The following is a 22,861-nucleotide window of genomic DNA, read 5'->3' as shown; positions in this document are numbered from 1 at the left end:
TGAAATTAGCCGTTAAGCAGATTTACACACAACATTTATACTTAGTAAATTAACTGATTATAACAGCCTGATATCTCCAAAATCTTAAATAAAGAGAGAACAATGAAATTATTTTTCAATGTCGTTTTGGTTAATGGTTTTAATGTTGTTGTTTTCATTAGTTTATTTTGTTATGAGTAGATTTTTAATGAAAGGTTTTACTATACATCAACTACTATCCATCCTCATACCCTACACCTTATTGTTTTTTTTTTTTTATAGGATCTAGAGTAATGAATAGTGACTAATGGGTAAATTAATTCTTTACTGAATATCACGATGAGATATCATAATCTTTGCATTAAAAAAAAAAAAAAAAAACCCATTATGTTCAAAGATATAATCATACAATCCTTGCAAATTGCAAAAAATTCTTAATGGTATATTTTTATCTTAATATGATGAGGTGGCATCATCCATCAATTTTTTATTTCAAAAAAATATATATAATCCAAGGATGATATAATATCACAGTCCTTATCAAAATTCTTGAGCCCTCCTTGCCCACGTCTAAGTGGGGTGTGAAAACCAGCACACGTAAGAGTGACAGAGAAGCTCACATGCTGTGTCTGCATTAGTGATCTTAACCACTCGATCCACTCCACTCCTTAATCAATGAAAATTTGACTAACAATAGGGAAATTTTTTGTTTATTGCAGAAATAATAATAATTGGGTAAAACAAGCATACATTCATTATGGTATTGTTGTTCTCTTGAATTTACAGATACCATCATCACATATCCCACGCGTTCCAACTGTTCTAATCAACTAATTTCATTGGTTGGGCCTCTCATTTAACAATTATTAATTAGTATGAATACAACAAACTAATTATATTAGATTTAGGCTCCGTTTGAATAGTAAGATGAGATGAAATGGTTTTAGATGAAAGTTAAAAGTTGAATAAAATATTATTATAATATTATTTTTTATTATTATTATTATTTTAGAATTTAAAAAAATTGAATTGTTTATTATATTTTATACAGAAATTTAAAAAAATTATAATAATGAAATGAAATGAGATAAAATGAGAATAAACTATTTCTATATTCAAACATAGCTTTACTTTAATATGACTAGAATATTAGTAATTTTTTATTTTTTACCAGTGTACTATTTAAGCAGAGTATTGTCGCCTATTGTTGCTAAGAAATTTCATAAATGAAATATGAGGGAGAAGACTAGGAAGAGGAAGAACAGATGTAGAAATAGAAATAACTTCCGAAACAAACAAGATTAACATTTGAGGATATTTTTGGGTGATTAGGACTTCCTAAAGTTTCTATCCAAAGTTTAAGATTTACGGAAGAAAGACACGAAGTTGATCTTTTAGTATTTCCTGATGCTGTAGAGACTCACCCGATAATATTAAATACTTAATAAATATTGTAATACTCATTTTGTTTGTCATTTTTCTCATAATTAATAAGTAATTCTATTCATCATCCTCTCATCATCTCAGAATATGTTTATAAGATGATTAGAGACTATTTATTATATTTTATTTGTGAACCTATCATCTAATTTCACATCATGAGATGATAAGAAAATAGATGATGAATAGATTTTTTTCAATTGTGATTAAGTTTAAGTAATAATCATAATATAAATTGCTAGAAAGTAATGAATTAGAAGTATTGAAAGTTATAGCGGGTTTGATTAAAATATTTTTCAAAAAAATGGAAGGTATCAATAGAATCGAATTGAACAACGAGCAAATGTAAGAAAATAACGATAAGATAACTTTGCAGATGCTCTATAGCGACATCTCTGCATATATAAATTAGCTTCACAAGACAACAATGTCATGACCTTCATTTTCATCAAGTCATTCATTAATTATTGTCTCACTAAAATAAATTATTTGTGTGAGGAAACTTTAACACTACCGTGAGTTCCTTTAATGCAGTCAAATTTAATAATGACAAGTTGAATTCTAGGGAACGAATCAAGTATTAAATTAACTTTGGAAATTTATTACTTGGTTGGATGCTCAGAAATAATTAAATAAAGAATAAAGAATTTATATACATAAGTCCTGTTAAGGACATGTTTCCCACCCCGCCTTGCTCCACCAGTCACCTGAGGCAAGAAAGCTTGAGGGGTCTGGATTGCCAGTAAGAACCCCTGATGCCAAAGTCTGAGAGAATGAATTCCCTCAAATTGTATTTGTATCGAGGCTTTTATACTACACTTGTCTGATGAGCTTTGTTCTCCTTGTACTTGGAGTGTCTGCCCCTATGCTGGACATCATGTCGTCACATTTAATGCGACAACTTTGTCAGGATGTCTCGACCCACGTGAGGCTTTGTGTCTGGGGCAACGTCCAATCACATTTAATCATTAGATCTTGACCTATATCTAATCATTTGATGTGTTATACCATGAACGTGCTCCAACAGGGGTTGTCTCATCCTTTCCCATGCTGGCCTAGGTCTTTACCTCACTATATGGGAAGCCTTTTAACACTGGGCCCTTAATTCTGACAACTAGGCCAGACCCATCCTGTTGAGGGACAAATGCGTCCTTTCAATTATCCCGCAAATTCCTATCACGTGGCATGATAGGAATTTCTCATGCCCACGACCGTCTTGTCCTTACCCTCACCAATTATTTCAGCACTGCATGCACCCATGTCTCGGTACTAAGCATGACAGTTCTGTACCCACATCCCTTCACTTTGCGTGGTTTGCGAGAACCATCAGAGACATTTATGCTTCCTGCACACTTGTCAGCCCCCCCCATTAGTGTTATTCGACCTTCGTCTTCTTTATTTAAAACCTTCTCTTTGTCATCTGAACACTTTTCCACCTTTCTCGATTTCGCTTTCTTCTTCCATTTGTCCCTTCTCCAGAATCCTTACTCTTTCATTTTTTTTCTTCCTTGCTTCCATTATTCGTCCTTGATGGCTCCCAAATGCGTCTAAGCTTTCTTCTCATGGGTTTGCACTTCCCTCACCATAGGGGTCCTCGTGAGGTGTAAGCCTTCTTCCCGAAGGGGCCTTCCTTGCTACGACGGGCGCGACTGGTCCTTTACTACTAGTTTGGTTGACCTTAGGGCATTGAGGGACACATACGGAGTTCCAGACACGGTTGTCTTGGAGGTCCCAATCCCGAGCCGCGGGGCCGTTGACTCTAAGGGGCTTGTTGAGAAGGTTGGTCTACATACCAGCACCTTCTCACATGGGCTGAGACTCCCTTTTTGTCACCCCGTTCGCAAATCCTAATTTCCTAAGGGTGGCCCTTGCCTGGTTGCATCCTAACTCATGGAGGATCATGATGTCATGCTGCGTCGTATGGCGCATGGTCCTAGAGCCTACCAGTGAGAAATATCTTGATTTGACCGTCAAGTAGTTTGTGTTTACACACGACATCCGGTCTTTGGGAGGTAATATTTGTAGTTTCTGTTCCTAGTCCAAATATCGCATCACCTGGTTTAAGAACTGTAACTCCAATGCCAAAGATTGGTAACACAAGTTTTTCTTCATTTTCGGCAAGGAGTGTGAGTTCCCCAGCAAGCAAGAGTTCCATGTACAGGCCTCATGGAGGATCATTTCCGATGACAAGGTGATCTCCGTGACTCTTTCGGAGCAAGAGCAAGCTCGCATTCAATCAGTTTATTCCTAGGTTGACCAACACCCCGAGGATGTATGTATCGATTCTATTTCGACTAAAGAGAACATTGACTAGTTCTTGGTGATACTGGATCGATCTCTCGTGGTCAATCATCGCTTTTTTAAGGACCATGTTGTTTCTTGAGGCAAGAAGAGGTCTTCTAATGCCATGTCAGGAGGGGAAGAAAATAGACCTCATTGCGAGGGCAAGGAGGTTCAAGGAGCAAGGGAAATGCACGACCATTTAGAGCCCGAGCAAAGGGCTTCTCGCCCATTTGTGGAGCGGTCGTGTCAAACCCTGCCCAAGCCAATTGCCTCGGCCCCAGTCCAAGAGATCTCTCCTGACTTGGATGACTTTGATGCCATCATGGCGTAGGCCGACACTAATATGACCGCAACATTAGACTTTGAGCTCTTGTTGATCAATGCTCAGCCCATTTCTCCGCCCCTAGATCTCCCTTCTACCTCGTCTAGTGACCAAGGGCCGATGACTCTTGCTTAGGACTAGGCGGACTTGGAGATGGCATTCTTCAAGGCCCTACTCAATCCAATTCTTGGGATTTGTCAAGGCCTGACCTCCACATAGCACTTTGAGGAGGCTTGACCTCAAGGCCCTAGAGGGAGACATTGCTTGCCTTTGCAAAGAAGTTCTTGCCCTTTGAAAGGATCTGGACAAGTCTAAGGAGGAAGTGTCCCGAAAGCGGTTGAAGTCTTGACCGAAGAACAGAATCTGGAGTGGATTCTGGCATCCTGTTTGGACAAGGAACTAAAGGCAACCTAAGAGTGTTGCCTTGGCTACTTTGCCTCTCTGTCAAAAGCCGAGGATGTTAGGTTGGATATGGGCATGGAGCATGATCGTGTCAAGGCCGAGAGAGAGGAGCTTGAGGTGCGGCACATGGCGCTATCAAGAAACAAGGCCTCTGTGGGCACCAAGTATGCCACGATCAAGAAAAGGGTGAGGTCATGCAAGAGGTTAGTGAAGGAATAGAAGTTCGAGTTTGCCTCTGCCAAAGATGATCTTGCCAAGCTCTCCCCTCAATTCGCAGTGGCTAAGAGGGTTCGTAACCAAACTTAGGGCTATCTGGGCTTGAAGAAAATGTGAGCGTACTTATTGTTGAACCCCAAGTCAACCTAAAGGCCCTGAACTTAGAGATATTGAAGCCTGATCAGGAGGCTCTCGGGTTCCTTGACTCTTTGGGAGGGACCTGATGCCCGACGCCTTTTCTCGGCCTGCTATCCAAACTAAGAAATAATAGGCTCCCATCTTTTTTTTTTAGCGATATATGCCTTGTACATAGGTTTCTTGGCCCTTGCCTCTTTAAATGATACACATTTGTTCTGATTTATGCTTTTGTTGGTATTTGCGAATATGTGCACTCTTGCTTCCTTACACTTCTTTTTTGTAATCAGCTCATTGTCTATATATATATATATATATATATATATATATATATATATATATATATATATATATATTTGGTGCTTGTCGTTTCCAGCTATCTTTGTCTGTTGTTTATTGTTGTTGTTGATGTTTTTTTTTTTTTTTTGTGTAGTCTTGTGAGCCCCTTATCTTGTGGGGAGTTGTGTTCTTTGATTTAAACAATTGGGTGATTGACCGCTACTTACATATGGACATTAAGGAAGTGTTTCGCACCCCGTCTTGCTCTGCCGGTCACTTGAGGCAAGAAAGATTGAGGGGCCCGAAGTGTCAGTAAGCACATTTGATGCCTAAATCAGTGTATGCTTAAGAGTGAAAGAGATAGTAAATTGGAGACAATGAAGCCCCTGAATTGTACCTTTATCGAGGCTTTTATACTCCCCTTGTCTAATGGAGCTCTATTGTCCTTGTGCTTTGAGTGTCTACCCCTGTGCTGGACAACGTGCCGTCGCATTTTATGCAGTAGCCTCTATCATGATGTCTCGACCCATGCCAAGGCTTTATGTCTAGGGGGCGGCATCCAATCGCATTTAATCTAGCACCCTCTGTCAGAGACGAGGTCTCGAGTCGTATGTCCCAGCAGGGGCTGTCTTGTCTTTTCTCATGTTGGCTTGAGCTTTCTCCTCGTCATACGAGGAGCCTTTTAACACTGGGCCCTTAATTCTGACAACTGGACCAGGCCTAGCCCGTCAAGGGACAAATGCGTCCTTCCAAATCCATTTAACCATCTTAGAAATTTCATAGATTATTTCTTCACGAATGATCAATATTATTATTTATTTTAAATTTTGTCAATCAAAATCATGCACACATGCTAGTATGACACATTTTAAATAACTTTCTATTTGAATGGTTGTTCACTTAGGTGTCGTTTGGATTTGAAGATGAGTTGAGATGAGTTGAGATGGGTTATGAATAGTAGTGAGATGGGTTGTGAATAGTAATGAGATTTGTGAGTTAAAGTTGATGAATAGTAATGAATAATAGTGAGATGAGTTGAGATAAGTTGAGATGAGCTGAGATGAACTAAGATGGGTTGTGAATCCAAACAGGGCCTTAAAATACGTCACGTGAACTCGCATGACTGGGGATGATAAATCCAATGCAAAGAGTCGCATTGTTTTTCTACATATTCTTATATCCTGTAACATCTATAATAATTATTTTTTGGTCTCGGCATGTTAACTTTGATCGAGATCTTTGATGGTATAAAGTCAGAGAAATAAACACATAAAGTAAGTCTTAATAAGGATATAAATAAAATATCAACACTCTTGATTCTATAAGATCTCGGATCGGCAATTAATTAATGTCTACTCATTCTTCAAAAATATTTGATTTTATCCAATAAATTCATATAAGTAAAAACAAATAATATCATGGAATTAATCACTTATAGTTTTTAAAATAAGAAATTCTATTTACAGTCTCAACTTAAAGATTAAATATGTAAACTCTTTATTAAACGAGAAAAAATATCAAGAATATTTTCAAAATAATTATTGGGTTGTTAGGATCAAGTACCCATGATATTCATGTTTTTTGGGTGGGAAGCTTGGGTTATCTCCCAGTCAAACTGTTGATGAACTGTGGGGCCTGGGGCGTGAGATGTTAGAAAACTTGGGATTGCTTTTGAGATTTCTTTCGTTGGGTAGAATAAATATTGGGGACAGAATTATAGAAGTGGGGTCATCTTTGCGTATTTAATTCCCCTTTTTTTCTTCTACTTTTAATTAATTTTTTGCAGCAGACAGCTAGTATGGCTAATATAGTTTGTGAAAAAAAAAATCTAATTTTTTGAAAAAAAATGTTTTCAAATATATATGTTTTTATTATTATTTTTTAGCATATGTGTATTTATGCAAAGAGAGAGTTTTGAAAAAAAGGGAAAAATATTAAAGAAATTTATATTTTTCCAAAGTAATTTTAAATTGTTAATAATGCTGTAATCTATCAATGTGCTCAAAATCAGTGCAATTGTTCTTCCACTTTTGACTCTCGAGTGGACTAAAATTTTCCATGCGCGGAAAGGGGAGCTGAATCTAGAGCGGGTAGTGATAGGTTATTATCTATTTACTATTTATTTATTATTTATAGTATATTTATTTATTTTATTATTTTTTAAGTATTTTTTTAACATCTTTAATTATTAAAAAAATTAAACAAATATATGATTTTACTAATAATTACTTCCTTAACCATTAAGTAAAATAAAAAAAAATTAAATACAAAAGAGTAATAAATAAATAGTAGGAGAGTAGTAACTCTATCATTTTTCATTTAGAACACCCTTCGTTTATATATGCCAAAAATAGACAGTCAATTCGAAATGACCTTTGTTAACTTTTTTCAAAGTGACAGTTGAGTTTGGTTATTCATCTCAATTCATTTCAAACCAGATGGAACTCACTATTTTTTTTTTTAATTTTCTATAAAAAGGTTAAACTCATCTCAACTTACTTGATACATTTCAATCTAAAATGTTAAACCCATCTCAACCTAAAAAAATTAAATCCATCTCAACCTAAAAAGTTAAATTTATCTCAACCTAAAAAAGAATCTATCTTAATGGGATCCACAAAATATTACTATTCACAACTCAACTCATCTCAACATCTAAACGTATCCTAATTTCAAATTCTGATTTACTATTATCTATATTTATAATTTTATTTATATAATTAATAATCATATATGCTAATGTGTAAAATATGAAAAATTAAAAATTAAAATAAAAGAAATTGAATTCAATAGATATAATATCGCACATAAAATTAATTTTAGAGTTACATATAACATTAGGATCATGCTAGCGAGCCACCTAACGTTTACCGTTGGACATACTGCTAGTTATAATTTTTTTTTTTTTATTTTTTCAAAATATTTTTAATCATTAAAAAAATATATAATTTTACTAATAATTATTTTTTTAACTATTAAATTAAAAGAATAAATAAAAGAAATTAAAATGTATAAATAATAAAATTGAGCGGTAAGTTAAGGGCTCCAGCGCTCCACTAACATTTTACATTATCCAACGACAAGGACGTAAAGGTCATACAGGTCTAGTGCATTTAATTTACTTTTCAATTGAAAAAAACGTTGAAAGGGAGGATCCAAAAGGAGTTAAAACTTAAAATAGACCGCAATGATAGCAGCCAGCCAGCCATCCAGCCAGCCCTTTACAATGCCTTTTTAATTCATTGTTCATAGAGCAAGGTCTCTTTGAAGTCCAGATAGAACCTTCTCCTCAGATTTGCTGTCACCCACCGCAGAACATCTCCTCTCTCTGAGCAACTCATCAAGCGAACCTTAGCTCGAATATCCAATCCCTAAACTCACTTTTTGATTCACTGATTTTACCTTCTCCTAACCTGATTCCTCTCAACAGGTATTTCTTCTTCTTCTCCCTTTTTTGTTCATTTCTCGGCCTTTTCAACTTGAGAGGACCTCTACGTTTCCTTTTTCGGAAAAGGTCGTTCTAACCGAGGTGATTTAAGTACACTAGTTTTGTTGGCAACCGAACCTGAAGAATTTAAGCGTTTTTGTTTTTGAGGTTAGCGTTACTCAAACTTGATTTGAGTTAGTTTGAATCCTCTGGAGTCTTAATTAAATGGTTTTGAAGGTCTTGGGGGGTTGATTGATTGAGGTCAGAGCCAAAGAGATTTGAACATTACTCGTTGTTCATTATCTTTCTTTGCTTAGACAGGAAGTACTAATTATTTGAGGGCCCATTTTGAGTGTTTTTTTGGGATGGAGGGGCTAATCAAGTCAGCATCAGAATCCTATACCACTGACTATGTAGTTGAAAATGGACAGAGTGTATTAAGTTGAATAGTTATTATCATCATTGCCTTTTTTAAAGTTCTTCAAATGTTAAATTTTTACGAAATAGCTTTCCCTTCTGGTGAGTCGTGGCAAATAACTATCGCTAATTGGAATATAAAATGAAAGAATGGAGTTATGGATGCACGCAAACTTGGTATCTGATTTTAGCTGAAGAAGGTGGTTTTTGCGGCCTTGTCCTGTATGTATATCTTACTCGACACTTTGACTGACAATGATATAGGAAGAAAGACGAGTATATTAAGACTCGTTAGGAAATAGGAAGAAAGACAAGAATGTAGTGGGAGAGGGTCTGTATACCCCCCTGACTTCCAGTTTGTCAGTTTACATCTTCATCAATGCATGTTCAGGATTGTGTTATAATAAAATGTATTATGTTTTATTATATCCATCGTCCGTCACAAATCTAACAGTTTGCTATTCAATTCTGGGATGTCTTTGCAGCGATGGCTCTCATCCATGTATCCATTGATGATTATGCATCTCATCAGGTTGCTAACAGAATTTGATGCCATTGAAGATGGAACTGGTCTTCATTGTGTTGATATTGGCTTGCTTGCAGTCTTTTGTATTTTCTGATTTTCAAGGTATGATACCGAGACTTGTTTGACAATTCCTTTTTTTTTTTTTTTTTTCCAAGTCCTAACATTTAATTCTTTCAGACAAACATATAGTTATGCCAAGTATGTCTAGTTTTTTGTTTTTATCAGTTTATATGAAATGATGGAAAGGCCAAGTTAAATGGTCTACCACTTTAGATCCCAACAAAAATGTTGCATTTGAAGTCCAAGGCAATGTTATTTAAATGGAAATCAAACATAAAATAGTTAAAAAACTCAAATTTAAACTGCTCCATTGTTTCTCTTTCTCGATCTCAAACATCTGGCCTTGGTTTGCTTTCTAGGCTGGGGCTTGTTGCAGTTGAACTGTACTGATCAGTACACGGGCTAAATGGAAACAATGTGCATGACTTCTTCTCTGTATTCTCTTGATCTTAGAATGTATTTAGGTGTTCTTTTGTATACTTCCTGTGTACACGGGCTATGCCTATTTCATTCGTATTAATATAATTACTCGTACTTTAAAAAAAAGAAGAAGTTATTTTTGTTCATAGTGCGAGGATTACTTAAGTGAAACTATGGATAAAATATTAGATCTCTTTGGTTTAAGAAGTTGGTCATTCTTTTTCTTTAATAAATCAATTGGAAAAGGTTGTTCTCATATATGCCCAATTTATTCTTGCGGCAGGAGTACTTTGATATAAGGGAATAGTGATGGAACTAGAGTGACTGGGAGGTAGCCAACATCAATCTTTGGATAAAATTGGCACGCAGTCACTAAGACTACAAGTATTACTAGACTGATATGCCCGGAAGTTTTGGACAGTATAAGATCTTTCAATTTTGTTCAGAATCCAAAGAATTTTTTGTTTGGAATCTTGTAATTGACGATAAGGTCATCATTTATTCTGCATATAAATCTAAAATCATTGACAATTAAAAGCTGAAGATTACTGAAACAATATGTAGTAGTCATCCATTTGAGTTGTTTTGACCTGATCAAGAGTCTGTTAGATGCTGATGAGAGCTATCGCTCACCAAAAAGAAAATCCTTTTTCTGTTTTCTTGTTTGTTCACGGTTCTAGAAAGATGATTATGAGGGTATCTATTCTCTGTTCCACATCCAAACCATTGGTAATTAAGGGGATGTTTGGAAAAAGTTTCCATCTCATCTCATCTCATCCCATCTTATTTCCTTTCCAAACATCATTCAAACACAAACACTTTCAAACTAATCATTACAACTTTTTCAAACTAATTACTACAACTTTCCCAAAATTTCAAATAAAAAACAAAAAATAATTCAACGTTTTCAAATCCCAAAATAAAAATAATATTAAAAAATTATATTCTAATAATATTATAATATTTTAACTTTATAATATTTTTTATTTAATTTTTTTCTCTCATTTTGAAAAACCCAATAAATACTTTTAACTCAAACTATCTCACTACTATTCACAAACCATCTTACTATTATTCACAAAGTTCTCATCTCATCTCATTCCCCAAGCATCCCATAAAACTGAAGAACAGTGAATTAATTGAACCTGATTGAGTACGTCTTTTAAATGCTACTACAATAACTACTATTTGTTTTATATAAACTAACAATGTAATAAAGGCATGTATGCTTCTTTCTAATCTAATATGAAAAATCCTCCGCTTTACTCCCCCCCCCCCCCCCCCCCCCCCCCCCCCAAAAAAAAAAAAAGAAAAGAATTATTTTCTCCTTTTCTTGTGTTAAATTCTAGAAAAAAGATTGAGGGATGGTGGGGCTTATTGAGAATATATTTTCAGTGAATCCTTTGAGTGTCTCTGATACATTCTCCAATTTCTGATTTTCTATGTTTTCCTGAGTTTGCAATTTATTATTGATGTATTGCATGTTAACATTTTAACTTAATTGGGTGATGAGTATTCCTGTGTTCTGTTTCAGGTTATGCCCTATTTGCATTGAAGAGACTCTCTGATTCATTTTCCTATATTTGATCATCTATGTTACCTGATATTTGCAAGTTATTCCTGATGTATTGCATGTTAACATGTTATCTTGACTAGGTGGTGAATATTTTGGTGTTCTTTCTCAGGTGATGCCCTGTTTGCATTAAAGACTTCATTGAAGGCGTCACACGATCAACTAACTGATTGGAATCCTAATCAAGTGAACCCTTGCACTTGGTCCAATGTTCAGTGTGATAATAATTCTAGTGCTGTTCAGCATGTGTAAGATACTATTTAATGTAGCTTTCCTTTTCTGATTATATTAAGCTTGGTGATGTTGTTACCAATAAATCATAACCTTCATGATTCGTTCAAGAATATATTCTTTCCATGCATATCTCAGTAGCTTTTCTTTAGTACATGCTTATATGTATTGTTACCTTGCAGTACTTTAAAAAAAATGTACTGTTTCTTTGCAGAACATTGTCGTCAATGGGATTTACTGGAACTTTGTCCCCAAAAGTTGGAAATTTAAAATCTCTTTTGACTCTGTAAGTATGAAAAGTATTAATGTTGGCTGTGTTAGTTCTAAAATGTGTATTTATTCTTTAAGCTGCAGTAGGCTTTAGCACTATTATTGATTTTGCCCGTTTAATCCAGTGGAGAGCTGGATTTGATTGATACAAAGAAGTTTATAGATCATCGTGTTGGGAAAATAAGCCAAGATCCCTTTAAAAAATCTTTAACCACACAATCATTTGCTACCATATGCCGATCAATCTTAAATTTTGTACAATTCTTGATCCTTTGTGAGCCAAATTCTGATCAGATTCGTTCTTTATGGGCTCTCTTGCTATGTTTTGAAGCCGTATCCGGCTTAAAGGTGAACCTATCAAAGTCTGAAATGTTCCTTGTAGGTATGGTCTATAATCTAGGGGTATTGGCTGATATTTTGGGCTGCAAAGTCTCTAGCTTGCCTATGAATCTTGGCCTTCCTTTGGGGGCACGTCATAAAACCAAGTCAATTTGCCTATGAATCTTGAATGTTGATTGGCTGGTTGGAAAAGGACTTATTTGTCTAAAGGTGGTAGAATCACTTTAATCAAGAGCACCTTATCTAATATCCCAACCCAGTTCCTATCTCTTTTTCCTTTGCCTGCAGGAGTGGCTAATAGAATGGAAAGGATATTTCATGCTTTCTTGTGAGGCGGTATGGAGAATGAAAAGAAACTCCATTTGCTTAAGTGGGATAAGATTTGTACTCCTCTTTCATTGGGAGCTTTGGAGAAAGCTGAAAACTTTCAATAAGAGGGGCATATGGTATGGGAGTGTGGAAATTCATTCGTAATGGATAGGGGAAGTTCTCCAGAAATCTCAGATTTGAGGTGGGTAGGGGAAACCGGATGAGTTTTTGGCATGACTTATTGTGTGGGGATGAGGCCTTGAAGAATGTTTTCCCCTCTCTCTTCAGAATTGCTTCGAATAAAGGTGCTTCCGTGGCTGATTGCATGGATAAGTTGATAAAACTGCTGGAGTTATTCTGTGGTCAGTAAGCTTTATTAGAGATGTCCAGGATTGGGAAGTGGGAACATTACTGATTTTTACAGCTTGCTTTATGCTTTAAACATAACCTCTGGAGGGGAGGATAGATTACTTTGGAATGAGTTTGGTAATAAGAAATTCTCGGTTAGATCTTTGTACGAGGTCTTGGCATCACAGTCTTCTACTGGCTTTTTTCCTTGGAAAAATATTTGGAGATGCAAGGTGCCTCTTAAGGTGGCTTTCTTCGGCTGGTTGGCTTCTCACGGGAAAATTCTTACCATTGATTAGTTGAGAAAGTGTGGTATTGTTGCAATGGATTGGTGCTTCATGTACAAAAGATGTGGTGACTTGGCGGATCATCTTCTCCTTCATTGTGATGTGTCGAAGGCTTTGTGGGATGAGGTCTTTGCTAAGGTGGGAATTGCTTGGGTGATGCCCAAGAGGGTGGTGAATCTTTTGGCGTGTTGGAGAGGGATTCTAAGAAATTGTCAAATAGCAACCGTTTGGAAGATGATACCTCTTTGTCATATGTGGTGTATTTGGAATGAGAGGAATGGGCACTATTTTGAGAATAGAGAACAATCGTGGGAAGGGATAAGAGCTTTATTTTTTCATACTTTGCTGCTTTGGGCTTCGGTTATTGTATTGGATGGGAATAGTCTTAATGACTGGTGTACTGTTTTTCAGGGTTAGCTTGTAATTAGGTGTCTTTCTCGTGTACACTTCCGTTGTATTTGGGCTATGCCTAATTACGTGTTTTAATAAACTTCCTACTTATAAAATGTACAATATTTTCGGATAGATTAAATAAGAATAGCCATAAAGGTAGCAAATACATTTTTTGTTTTTAAAAAATTCATTCTTTGGGATGAAAACTTAGAATTTCATAAACATATTTGAAAAATGATCTTCAGACTTTGAGAATGGTGTGGAAACATCTCCATTCAATATTCAACTGGCTGAATGCCTCGTATGTGGTCAGTGTAGTGAACCTTCTTAGAAGCTCCTAGGATTTCATACTGGAATGTTGCCACTCATATATTCGCCACTCAAAGCCTTGGAATGTCCTCCATCAGATAAGAGGTCTACTGCACATTGCTACCCTTTTTGGAGGAAACTTGGCTGTATGGAAAAATAAGAAACACACAGTGATAACCTCTGCTGCATTTCATAAGAGAACCAAGCATAGATGGAGATTGTCAATGATATCTTTTTGTTGACAAAATGTTAATGCTCGTGGCCTTCAATTGGCAACATGGATGTTTGAATTCTTGCCTGTTAGAGATTTCGGTCGGGAGTTCCTGGGTGATCATATTCTCCATTCATTGAAATATGTGTAAGCAATATGCTTTTATGTGCGACCCTAATGTGTATCTGTTTCATTCATCATGCAGTGCACTGCCAGGAAATGGCATTACTGGTGAGATACCCAAGGAGCTTGGATATCTGGCAAGTTTGGGAAGTTTGGATTTGTCGAATAATAATTTAACTGGTGAAATACCATCTGCCCTCGGTAATCTTAAAATGCTTCAGTTCTTGTAAGTGACTCCTGCACTGTCAGTTTTCAAGATATTGATGAGTGTATGCATCTTCATAATCTCTTAACAGTGCGATTTTCTTTACTGTGAAAGCAGGACTTTGAGTCAAAACAATCTCACTGGAACTATTCCCGATTCCCTTTCAAGTCTTCAAAAGTTAATCACTCTGTATGTGATATCTTATCGCGGAGATGATATGAAAAGTTTGATTTATATTCAGAAGTTTAATTTACCAAAGGGCTATGTGGTTCTTTCATTATTTAATATGGTATGGTCTTTTTGCAGTCAACTCGATTCAAATGATCTGAGTGGTCAGATTCCCAAGCATTTATTCAAAGTTCAAAAGTACAAGTATGAACAACATCAATTACTATATGTGTATCTGAAGTACCATTGAGGAATATATTGCTAGATTTGGATCCTCTCATGTTCATCTGTTTCAGTGTGACTTGTGCTAGGAAAAATTCTGCTGTACTTAATTAAATCTTATGGCCGCAGCCTCACAGCACCATACTGAAATTCTTCTTTGCTAAGTAGGGGAGATATTTTCACTCACATTGGCCCAATTTGTATGGGTAGGATGAATCCTATTCATTTACATTTATAGCTGGGATTTGACCAGCTTGACTCGTTTCCTGCTGTGAACATTAGAGGATACAAATCAATGTTTCTATTCCCAAAATAATTTGGACTATAAGTTATATCATCAATCCCATATGGTGATGACTAGCATCCAACAAACAGTGCAGAATTTCTTTTAGCATCCATTGCAAGATACCAATAATGCTCCACTCTGCTCTTTCCATTTGAAGCCCTTGATCTACTAGTAGTTGATAAGCATTTAAACAGAGACACCAGTTCTATTTCCCTCAATTTACTGCTCTTAAATGAACTTCACTGCTCCATGGTGAATGGTGAGAAACAAAATCTTTTTTGGTAAGTAAGAAAAGACACCCAAGAAAGTGGAAGATTATTGAATTTTCTCACATGCATCAGTGTCAATTATGCATAAATTTGTAAGGCCGCTATTTGAGAGACTGCTGTTTCCATCAGGAGAGATGATCCACTATGATCTCAACTCCATTCACCTTGCTGTCTTTTGTTAAGTTTCAGTGAGAATTGTGAAGAATCTTATAGGAACGAGAAGTTTAGGCCCTTCCACTCCTGGGTTAGAATTGTGAAGAATTTACACATCTAGGGGCATTTATTTTCATCTAGTTATCCTTCTAGGGATGTGGAAGCTGAAGCTATCTTTGTACTTGGGTTCTCCAGATGTTTTCCCCTTTCTCTGCCTGATACTGACCAACAAAAAAAGTTGTGTGTGTGTATATATATTATGTGAAGTGTCTTTGGATATCAGCAATAAAATTGTTCTTAAAATATGTTAGATGTTTTATCATCATCATCATCATGTCATCTTCTATATTATTATTGTCATTATTTCTATTATTTGTGCTACTAAAAAGAATGCTATTATTGCTCCTTTTTATTGTTAACAAAACATCTTTTTTCAGCTTTACAGGAAACAGGTTTAATTGTGGGATTTGTGCATCTGAAAGTGGAGATTCAGGTTAATTGGATCAGATTCATAATATTGAGAAAGTTTTCTGAAGTAAAATGGTGTAGTTCTTTTTTTTCTCCACTAGTGTAACGGTGTTTTTATCTTTTGGTTTACTAGCTGAATGGCAGTATTTTCCCTCTGGACAGGTGGTTTGCAAAAGCCGAATATTGGAGTTATACTTGGGATTGTGGCAGGATGTGTTGTAATTCTTCTTCTTGGTGGCTTTCTGTTTATTCTGTATAAGGGTAGACACAAAGGCTACAAGCGTGAAGTTTTTGTGGATGTTGCAGGTTGTTTTCCTTTTACTTATTGAACTGCTAAAGTGGTTTGTGATTAATTTTCTCAATTAAATTGTGAATGGTGATTACCTATCCCCCCCCCCCAACACCCCCCCCGCAAAAAAAAAAAACAGATATAATATGTAGCAGAATTATTTTTATGTGCTGATTTACTGATTTCTCTCTGAGCAATTCCTTCTTACAGATATTTAAATTACATGTGGCAGATTTTTATGGACTGAGTTTTCATGGTTCTCTTTTGTCCATTCCTATTTTTAGTTAGGTGTTTCTCCTGTATACTTCTTGTTTACTTGGGTTACGCTATTTTTTTTTTTGTTACTAAAATCTTTATTTACTTGTAAAGTTACATGTTGTAGCAAAGCACACTGTGTGTATTGGTGCATATTCTTGTGAAAACAGTTGGTATGTAGAGGTAGACAGTACATCCTGTAGTACTGCTATTTTTTTTTTTTATAAGTATATGATATTATTAATAAGAATAGGCATAGCCCAAGTACACAAGATGATATACAAGAGATAAGACCTATCTAGGTCGAGGTAGAGGAAACAAGAAAATCCTGAAAATTCAGGTCATTAAAATCTAAAGTTTTGGCCCATAGAAATAAAGTATGGAAAAATAACGCTCAAAGTTTCTCGGGTGACCGCTCCTTGTTTTCGGAAGTCCGATCATTACGTTCTTGCCAAATGCACCACATGATGCAGCTCAGGATCATCTTCTACACCTTAATTTGTGGAGCACCTCTCGGGAGAGTCCAACTAGCCAGTAGCTCAACCATTGTTGCATGCATTACAAACGAAAACTCCACCCGACTAAACACTTCAGGCCACAAAGCTCTAGCTGTCTCACAATGTAACAAGAGATGTTCTATTGTCTCGCCAGATTGCTTACACATACAACACCAGTCTAGGATGATGACCTTGCGCTTCCTCAGGTTATCGGTAGTCAAAATCTTCCCAGGACTGCTGTCCAAGTAAAGAAGGCCGCTTCTTATTCCTCCAAATTCTCCTTCATGGAAACTGGATGTTTGGTGAAAGAGTAAGGGATTTGTTGAAAGAGCAAACTGAGAAAGCACCCTTACCCGCTGGTGTCCACCATAGCCTATCAGCTAGGCTGAAGAAAGCGTCAAAGCTGTCCACTTCCCAATCTTGTGCAGCTCTACTAAACGTGACATTCCACTGGACTTGGTCTCTTAATTGAAGCATGAGGTCTGCTACTGAGGCTTCTTGATCACGTGCCACTTGGAATATAGCTGAAAAGGAGTCCTTTAAGGCATAGTCCCCGCACCATTTGTCCCTCCAAAACTATCCTGGAACCCTCGCCCAATATTAATTTGGAATGGCGGTTAAACACCCCCCACCCATGCCTGATGTGCTTCCAACCCCCACTTCATTAGCCTCACTTACCTCTCCGGTACACCAACCACCCCACAAGCTTCCATAGTACTCCTATTTTATTTATCTTTGGGCATAATATGTAACCTAGCTGTTCTGTGGGAGGAAACTGGATTCCACCAGCCTACTCTATTATAAAGTGACTACCCTTGGATCAAAAAACCCTGTATGATCCAGGCACACACAGTGTTTGTGTGTCTAAGATCATGATCTTAATCCTATTTGAAATCTGTTATTTAGCTGGATTTGTTAAGCAATCCTGAATTTATTCAACATCGTATGATTACTTTCTTCTGCCTGGAAACATATCAAATTTCACATACAAGATGCTCCAATGATCTTTCTATCTCAATACCATAATGCATTAGTTGTATAATTAAACTGATCTGTTTTTCTCAATAACATAGGGCATTATGCTGTATGATATACACAAGCTCTTCTGATTATGAGCCTACTTGGATTTATTGTTTCTCTGGTAGAATTTATCTGTTACCTGAATTGATTATTTGATGGTTCTTGGGTACTTCTTCTCAAATTGATAGAATTGGTATTTGATCTAAACTTTTAACAGGGGAACTTGCTTTCAAAAAATCTGCTTTAATAATTTAACATGCATGATCACTGCTCAGGTGAAGTTGATCGAAGAATTGCATTTGGTCAATTGAAAAGATTTTCGTGGAGAGAATTACAGCTCGCTACAGACAGCTTCAGTGAGAAAAATGTTTTAGGGCAGGGAGGTTTTGGAAAAGTTTATAAAGGGGTGCTTACTGATAATACAAAAGTTGCTGTGAAACGGTTAACAGACTATGAGAGTCCTGGAGGAGATCAAGCTTTTCAACGGGAAGTTGAGATGATAAGTGTAGCTGTTCACAGGAATCTTTTACGGCTGATTGGATTTTGCACGACTACCACAGAACGCCTCTTAGTCTATCCCTATATGCAGAACTTAAGTGTTGCCTATCGTCTACGAGGTATCAGTTCTTTGACTTATGTATGTGAATAGGAGCTGTTGATAGTTCAATGCCTATGCACAGAGACTGACACCTGCCAACACACATACACACACTGAAGTGTTGAACACATGCTGAACTCAGTTCTTGTGTGCGTCTCTGATGGTTGAACAACATCACCAGTAGGCTGGCATGCTTTGAGTGTCTGGACACCATGCAGGCTTGAGGTGGTGTCCAGAAAACTTGAGCCAGCCAGTGGGAATTGTGTATCTTACATCCCCCCACTCTCTCCTTACACTTACCCTGGGGTAAAATAGTGCTATAGAATTCCAGTCCACTTCCCCATGTGGCTTGGTTTATTGATATCCATTGCATTGCACATAATTCCTGTTTGGGACTATTTTATCCAATCAAGTGATTAATGCAGCCTGCCGAAGTTGACTGCGGATTATTTATTTTCTTGGTCGCACCAAGTGTCCCTGATCCATTTTGAATATTACATTTGCAGCTGTATGTACAGTTGCTACACAGAATATCTAAACTTATTTCTGGCTTGTTTTTGTCAGCATATTCACACGCTAATAAGCACATGAGCATGTGGACTTATCATATTCACACTCTAATAAGCACATGAGCATGTGGGCTTATCACAGGTGAAAATCACTGAGTCTTCAGATGCATGTAGTCGAAGTACATTCTTCTACACCAGTGACTAATAGAGAGAATCCTTCGTTGACCCAAATTTATCTTTTCCACTGTTAGTTTAAGTTGATATCTGGTTATAAGAAATGAAGAATTAAGAAACAGAGAAGAAGTGATTGCATTGGAAATGAGTACGCCCTTTAAAATTCTTTAATTTCATCTAGTGGTGGCGTATTCTACTTGGAGCTGTGCCTTAACTGGACTAAGGCCTCCCATGCACATGGGTTCTATATTGAAGGGTCCGCTTGTTAAGTGGTGCTGTAATGGAAGTTACAGTCTTCCATATTGCATCTTGTATGCCTAACCTTTCTTCCTGAAAATAAAAAAGTATTGTTGGATTTCAATCATTCAGATTCTGTCATTGATAATTTGTACCCTTGTTCTCCATTGACTGATAGAATATGTAACTTATTAGACCATGTTCCTTTTTGAAATCTCAGTTTACTACTGTGTTTTTTTTTGTTGTGTTTGTTTTTTTAAATAATTGAGAATCAAGTCTATTACTGATTCTGGGAGCCTTCATGAGGGTATCGTACTGATTTTGAGCACTGGTGCAGACATTAAACCTGGGGAGCCTGTTTTAGATTGGCCTACAAGAAAACGTGTTGCTTTAGGGACAGCTCGTGGGCTAGAGTACCTTCATGAACATTGCAATCCTAAAATTATTCATCGGGATGTTAAGGCTGCGAATGTGTTACTTGATGAAGATTTTGAAGCAGTTGTTGGTGATTTTGGCCTGGCAAAATTGGTTGATATTAGAAAAACTAATGTGACAACTCAAGTTCGTGGAACCATGGGGCACATAGCACCTGAATACTTGTCCACTGGGAAGTCCTCAGAAAGAACTGATGTTTTTGGTTACGGAGTCATGCTTTTAGAACTAGTGACAGGCCAAAGGGCGATTGACTTTTCACGCTTGGAGGAAGAAGATGATGTTTTATTGCTGGACCATGTAAGACAACCTTGTTATGTAGGTCCTGGTTTTACATGCATGTTTGTCTTGCTCTCTTTCTTGTATCATATAATTGTATAGATAGCTGATTTTATTTTGGGTATAACCATTACTTGCACAAATACAATCTATATACAGCTGGAGTAGATGGCACTCATGCAAGTAATTCTCTGCTTTCTCAAAGAGATCTGCAAAAATCGTTTGTACCATCACTTCCATTAAGCATGCTACATCTTTATCTCAATGCATATACTTCTATGCTTAAACGTTTAATTTGCAGTTAAAGACATCACATTCACTTTGTTGTATATGTACTTCACAATTAAGTTGGTGTTTTCCTGTATATGAACATTATGAAGAAATGCTTCCTTCTTATTGTCATACTATTTAATATTTCCTTAACTCCTTAGTTGTATTGGGGAATTACATGCTTACTCTAGCCAGGGGTTGAGTTGATTACTGTCAACAGGTAATTTTCTGCATCAGAGGGAGAAGAGACTCGATGCTGGACATGACAATACATGTTTAGCTGTTGTCCATCCTTTTTCTCTGGGTGAACTTCTGCTAATTAATAGATTTTGTTTTTATCTTCTTGTGAAGGTCAAGAAGCTGGAGAGGGAGAAGAGACTTCATGCTATTGTAGATCCCAACTTAAGTAAGATTTACGACATTCAAGAGGTGGAAATGATGATTCAAGTTGCATTGCTTTGTACCCAATCATCACCAGAGGAACGCCCTGCAATGTCAGAGGTGGTACGGATGCTGGAAGGAGAGGGGTTAGCTGAGAGGTGGGAAGAATGGCAGCATATTGAGGTTACTCGCAGGCAAGAGTATGAGAGACTACAAAGAAGATTTGACTGGGGAGAAGATTCTGTTTATAACCAAGATGCTATTGAGTTGTCTGGTGGAAGATGAGGCATCGGATAAGTCTGGGCCCATTCTTCCTTAGATTATAGGTATGTGAAATATCCATTTTGTTAGGTTAGCTTAACGATTTGTTTGGTATGCTTAGTTTTATACCCAACTGAAAGAATCATGGCCTTGAAATCCAATCTTTGATGTGTTGCTGGGTATCGTTCAAGCTTTCTTTTCCCTTGTTCTTTTCAAATGTATTTTGTAGTTTTCTTGTGTGTTCATTTGGTCTGTTTTCAAACTCATCTGAATACAAGACCTTGCATATTGTAATATGGGAATTTTCTCCATATTGGATATTTAAATGTGTTGTGAAGAATATAATCATCTTTTCCCTCACCTGCCATTGTTTCACCATCTGCTCCGTATGTTTTGCTCATTGGTTGGTTTTGTTCAGCTGAAGGTACTGAGGTGTACTGGCGTAGCGGAAGATGTGTTAGACAAAGAAAACAGGGAAAGTGTACTCTCGGAAACAGAAAATAAAAAAATTATGGAAGAGTTGTGTCTTCCGAAGTTGACGCAAATTGCTGAAAGAAAATAAATCACAACTCTTCTTATTCCAAACCTTCGTTCCTTCTCTATTACAATGACAACCGAATATATAAAGTGATCACTAAGGAAAGTAGACATTTGATAAAGGAAATATTTATGAAATGAAACAATAAATTAAGAAACAAATCAAAGTAGATCATGGGTGAAAACAGAGATATGTAAAAGGCAAGTTGACGCCGCAACTTCAGGCACTGATGTTGTCTTGGTGCATGGTTGGAATTGCAACTACGTCTTGCATCAATTCCTCTCCACTTAGAAAGAAACTGCATCAATTCCCCTTAGAAAGAAACTCGCCTCAGAGTTTGGGTCCGCATAGAGTTGTTCTTCAGGGGGATGATATTTGAACAAATCAGCTACGTTGAACGTGGGGGAAATGGACATCTCTCGGGAGCTCAACTGCGTAGGTATTGTCATTAATTTTCGTCATAATGCGGCAAGGACCATACTTCTTGTCCTGTAATTCGCTGTAGGTACCTGTGGAAAAACGATTCTTACGCAAATGAACCATCACCAAGTCTCCTTCTTGGAATATCTTGGCTCGCCTATGCTTGTCTACAGCTAGCTTGTATTTCATGTTAGCTTGTTCCAGGTTGTTGCACACCTCAACTAGTACGCCTTGAATTCTTTCTACCAAATTGTCAGCTGCCGTGCTCAGCCCAGGCATTTTAGCAAGGGGAACTAGATCAAGAGCATGCCTTGGAGGTGTAATATGGACTATTTCGAAAGGGCTCTTTCTAGTCGAGCGATTACTCATGCTGTTGAAGGCAAATTCAACTTGCGGAAGGTTGACGTCCCACTACTTCGGCTTGTCTCCAAAAATGCAACGCAGCATGTTGCCAAGCATCCTGCCTGTCACTTGGGTCTGGCCGTCTGTTTGCAGATGACAGGTACTACTATACTTCAGAGAGGTTCCAAACATCTTCCACAAGGTGATCCAAAAATGACTAAGGAACTTGGTATCACAGTCCGAGGTAATTGTTCGAGGAACGCCTTGTAGGCAGACAATTTCGTTGAAG

The 22,861-nt window shown here is 37.0% G+C and overlaps 1 protein-coding gene across 5 annotated transcripts; it reads left to right on the top strand.

Moving 5' to 3' along the window:
- Window positions 1-8,346: 8,346 nt before the first annotated feature.
- On the top strand, window positions 8,347-21,971 carry LOC121252956 (probable LRR receptor-like serine/threonine-protein kinase At5g10290). Of its 5 annotated transcripts, XM_041152817.1 has the most exons (13): window positions 8,347-8,486; window positions 9,386-9,528; window positions 11,592-11,727; window positions 11,925-11,996; window positions 14,382-14,525; window positions 14,622-14,693; window positions 14,811-14,876; window positions 16,040-16,095; window positions 16,233-16,376; window positions 18,407-18,748; window positions 19,987-20,381; window positions 20,982-21,337; window positions 21,691-21,971. In XM_041152817.1, exons 2-12 carry the CDS (start codon window positions 9,450-9,452, stop codon window positions 21,294-21,296), a joined length of 1,821 nt encoding a protein of 606 aa, XP_041008751.1. In that variant the 5' UTR covers window positions 8,347-8,486; window positions 9,386-9,449; the 3' UTR covers window positions 21,297-21,337; window positions 21,691-21,971. The 5 variants fall into 5 exon arrangements, with proteins under 5 accessions (XP_041008751.1, XP_041008748.1, XP_041008749.1 ...); XM_041152814.1 differs by lacking the exon at window positions 21,691-21,971 and having other exon boundaries at window positions 20,982-21,592; XM_041152815.1 differs by lacking the exons at window positions 8,347-8,486; window positions 21,691-21,971 and adding an exon at window positions 8,510-8,651 and having other exon boundaries at window positions 20,982-21,592.
- Window positions 21,972-22,861: the final 890 nt, after the last annotated feature.

The sequence above is a fragment of the Juglans microcarpa x Juglans regia genome, chromosome 2S, assembly GCF_004785595.1.
Source record: "Juglans microcarpa x Juglans regia isolate MS1-56 chromosome 2S, Jm3101_v1.0, whole genome shotgun sequence".
Lineage (NCBI taxonomy): Eukaryota > Viridiplantae > Streptophyta > Magnoliopsida > Fagales > Juglandaceae > Juglans > Juglans microcarpa x Juglans regia.
The sequence above is the reverse complement of the archived record's forward strand: the minus strand, read 5'-3'. Positions and strand labels throughout refer to the sequence as shown.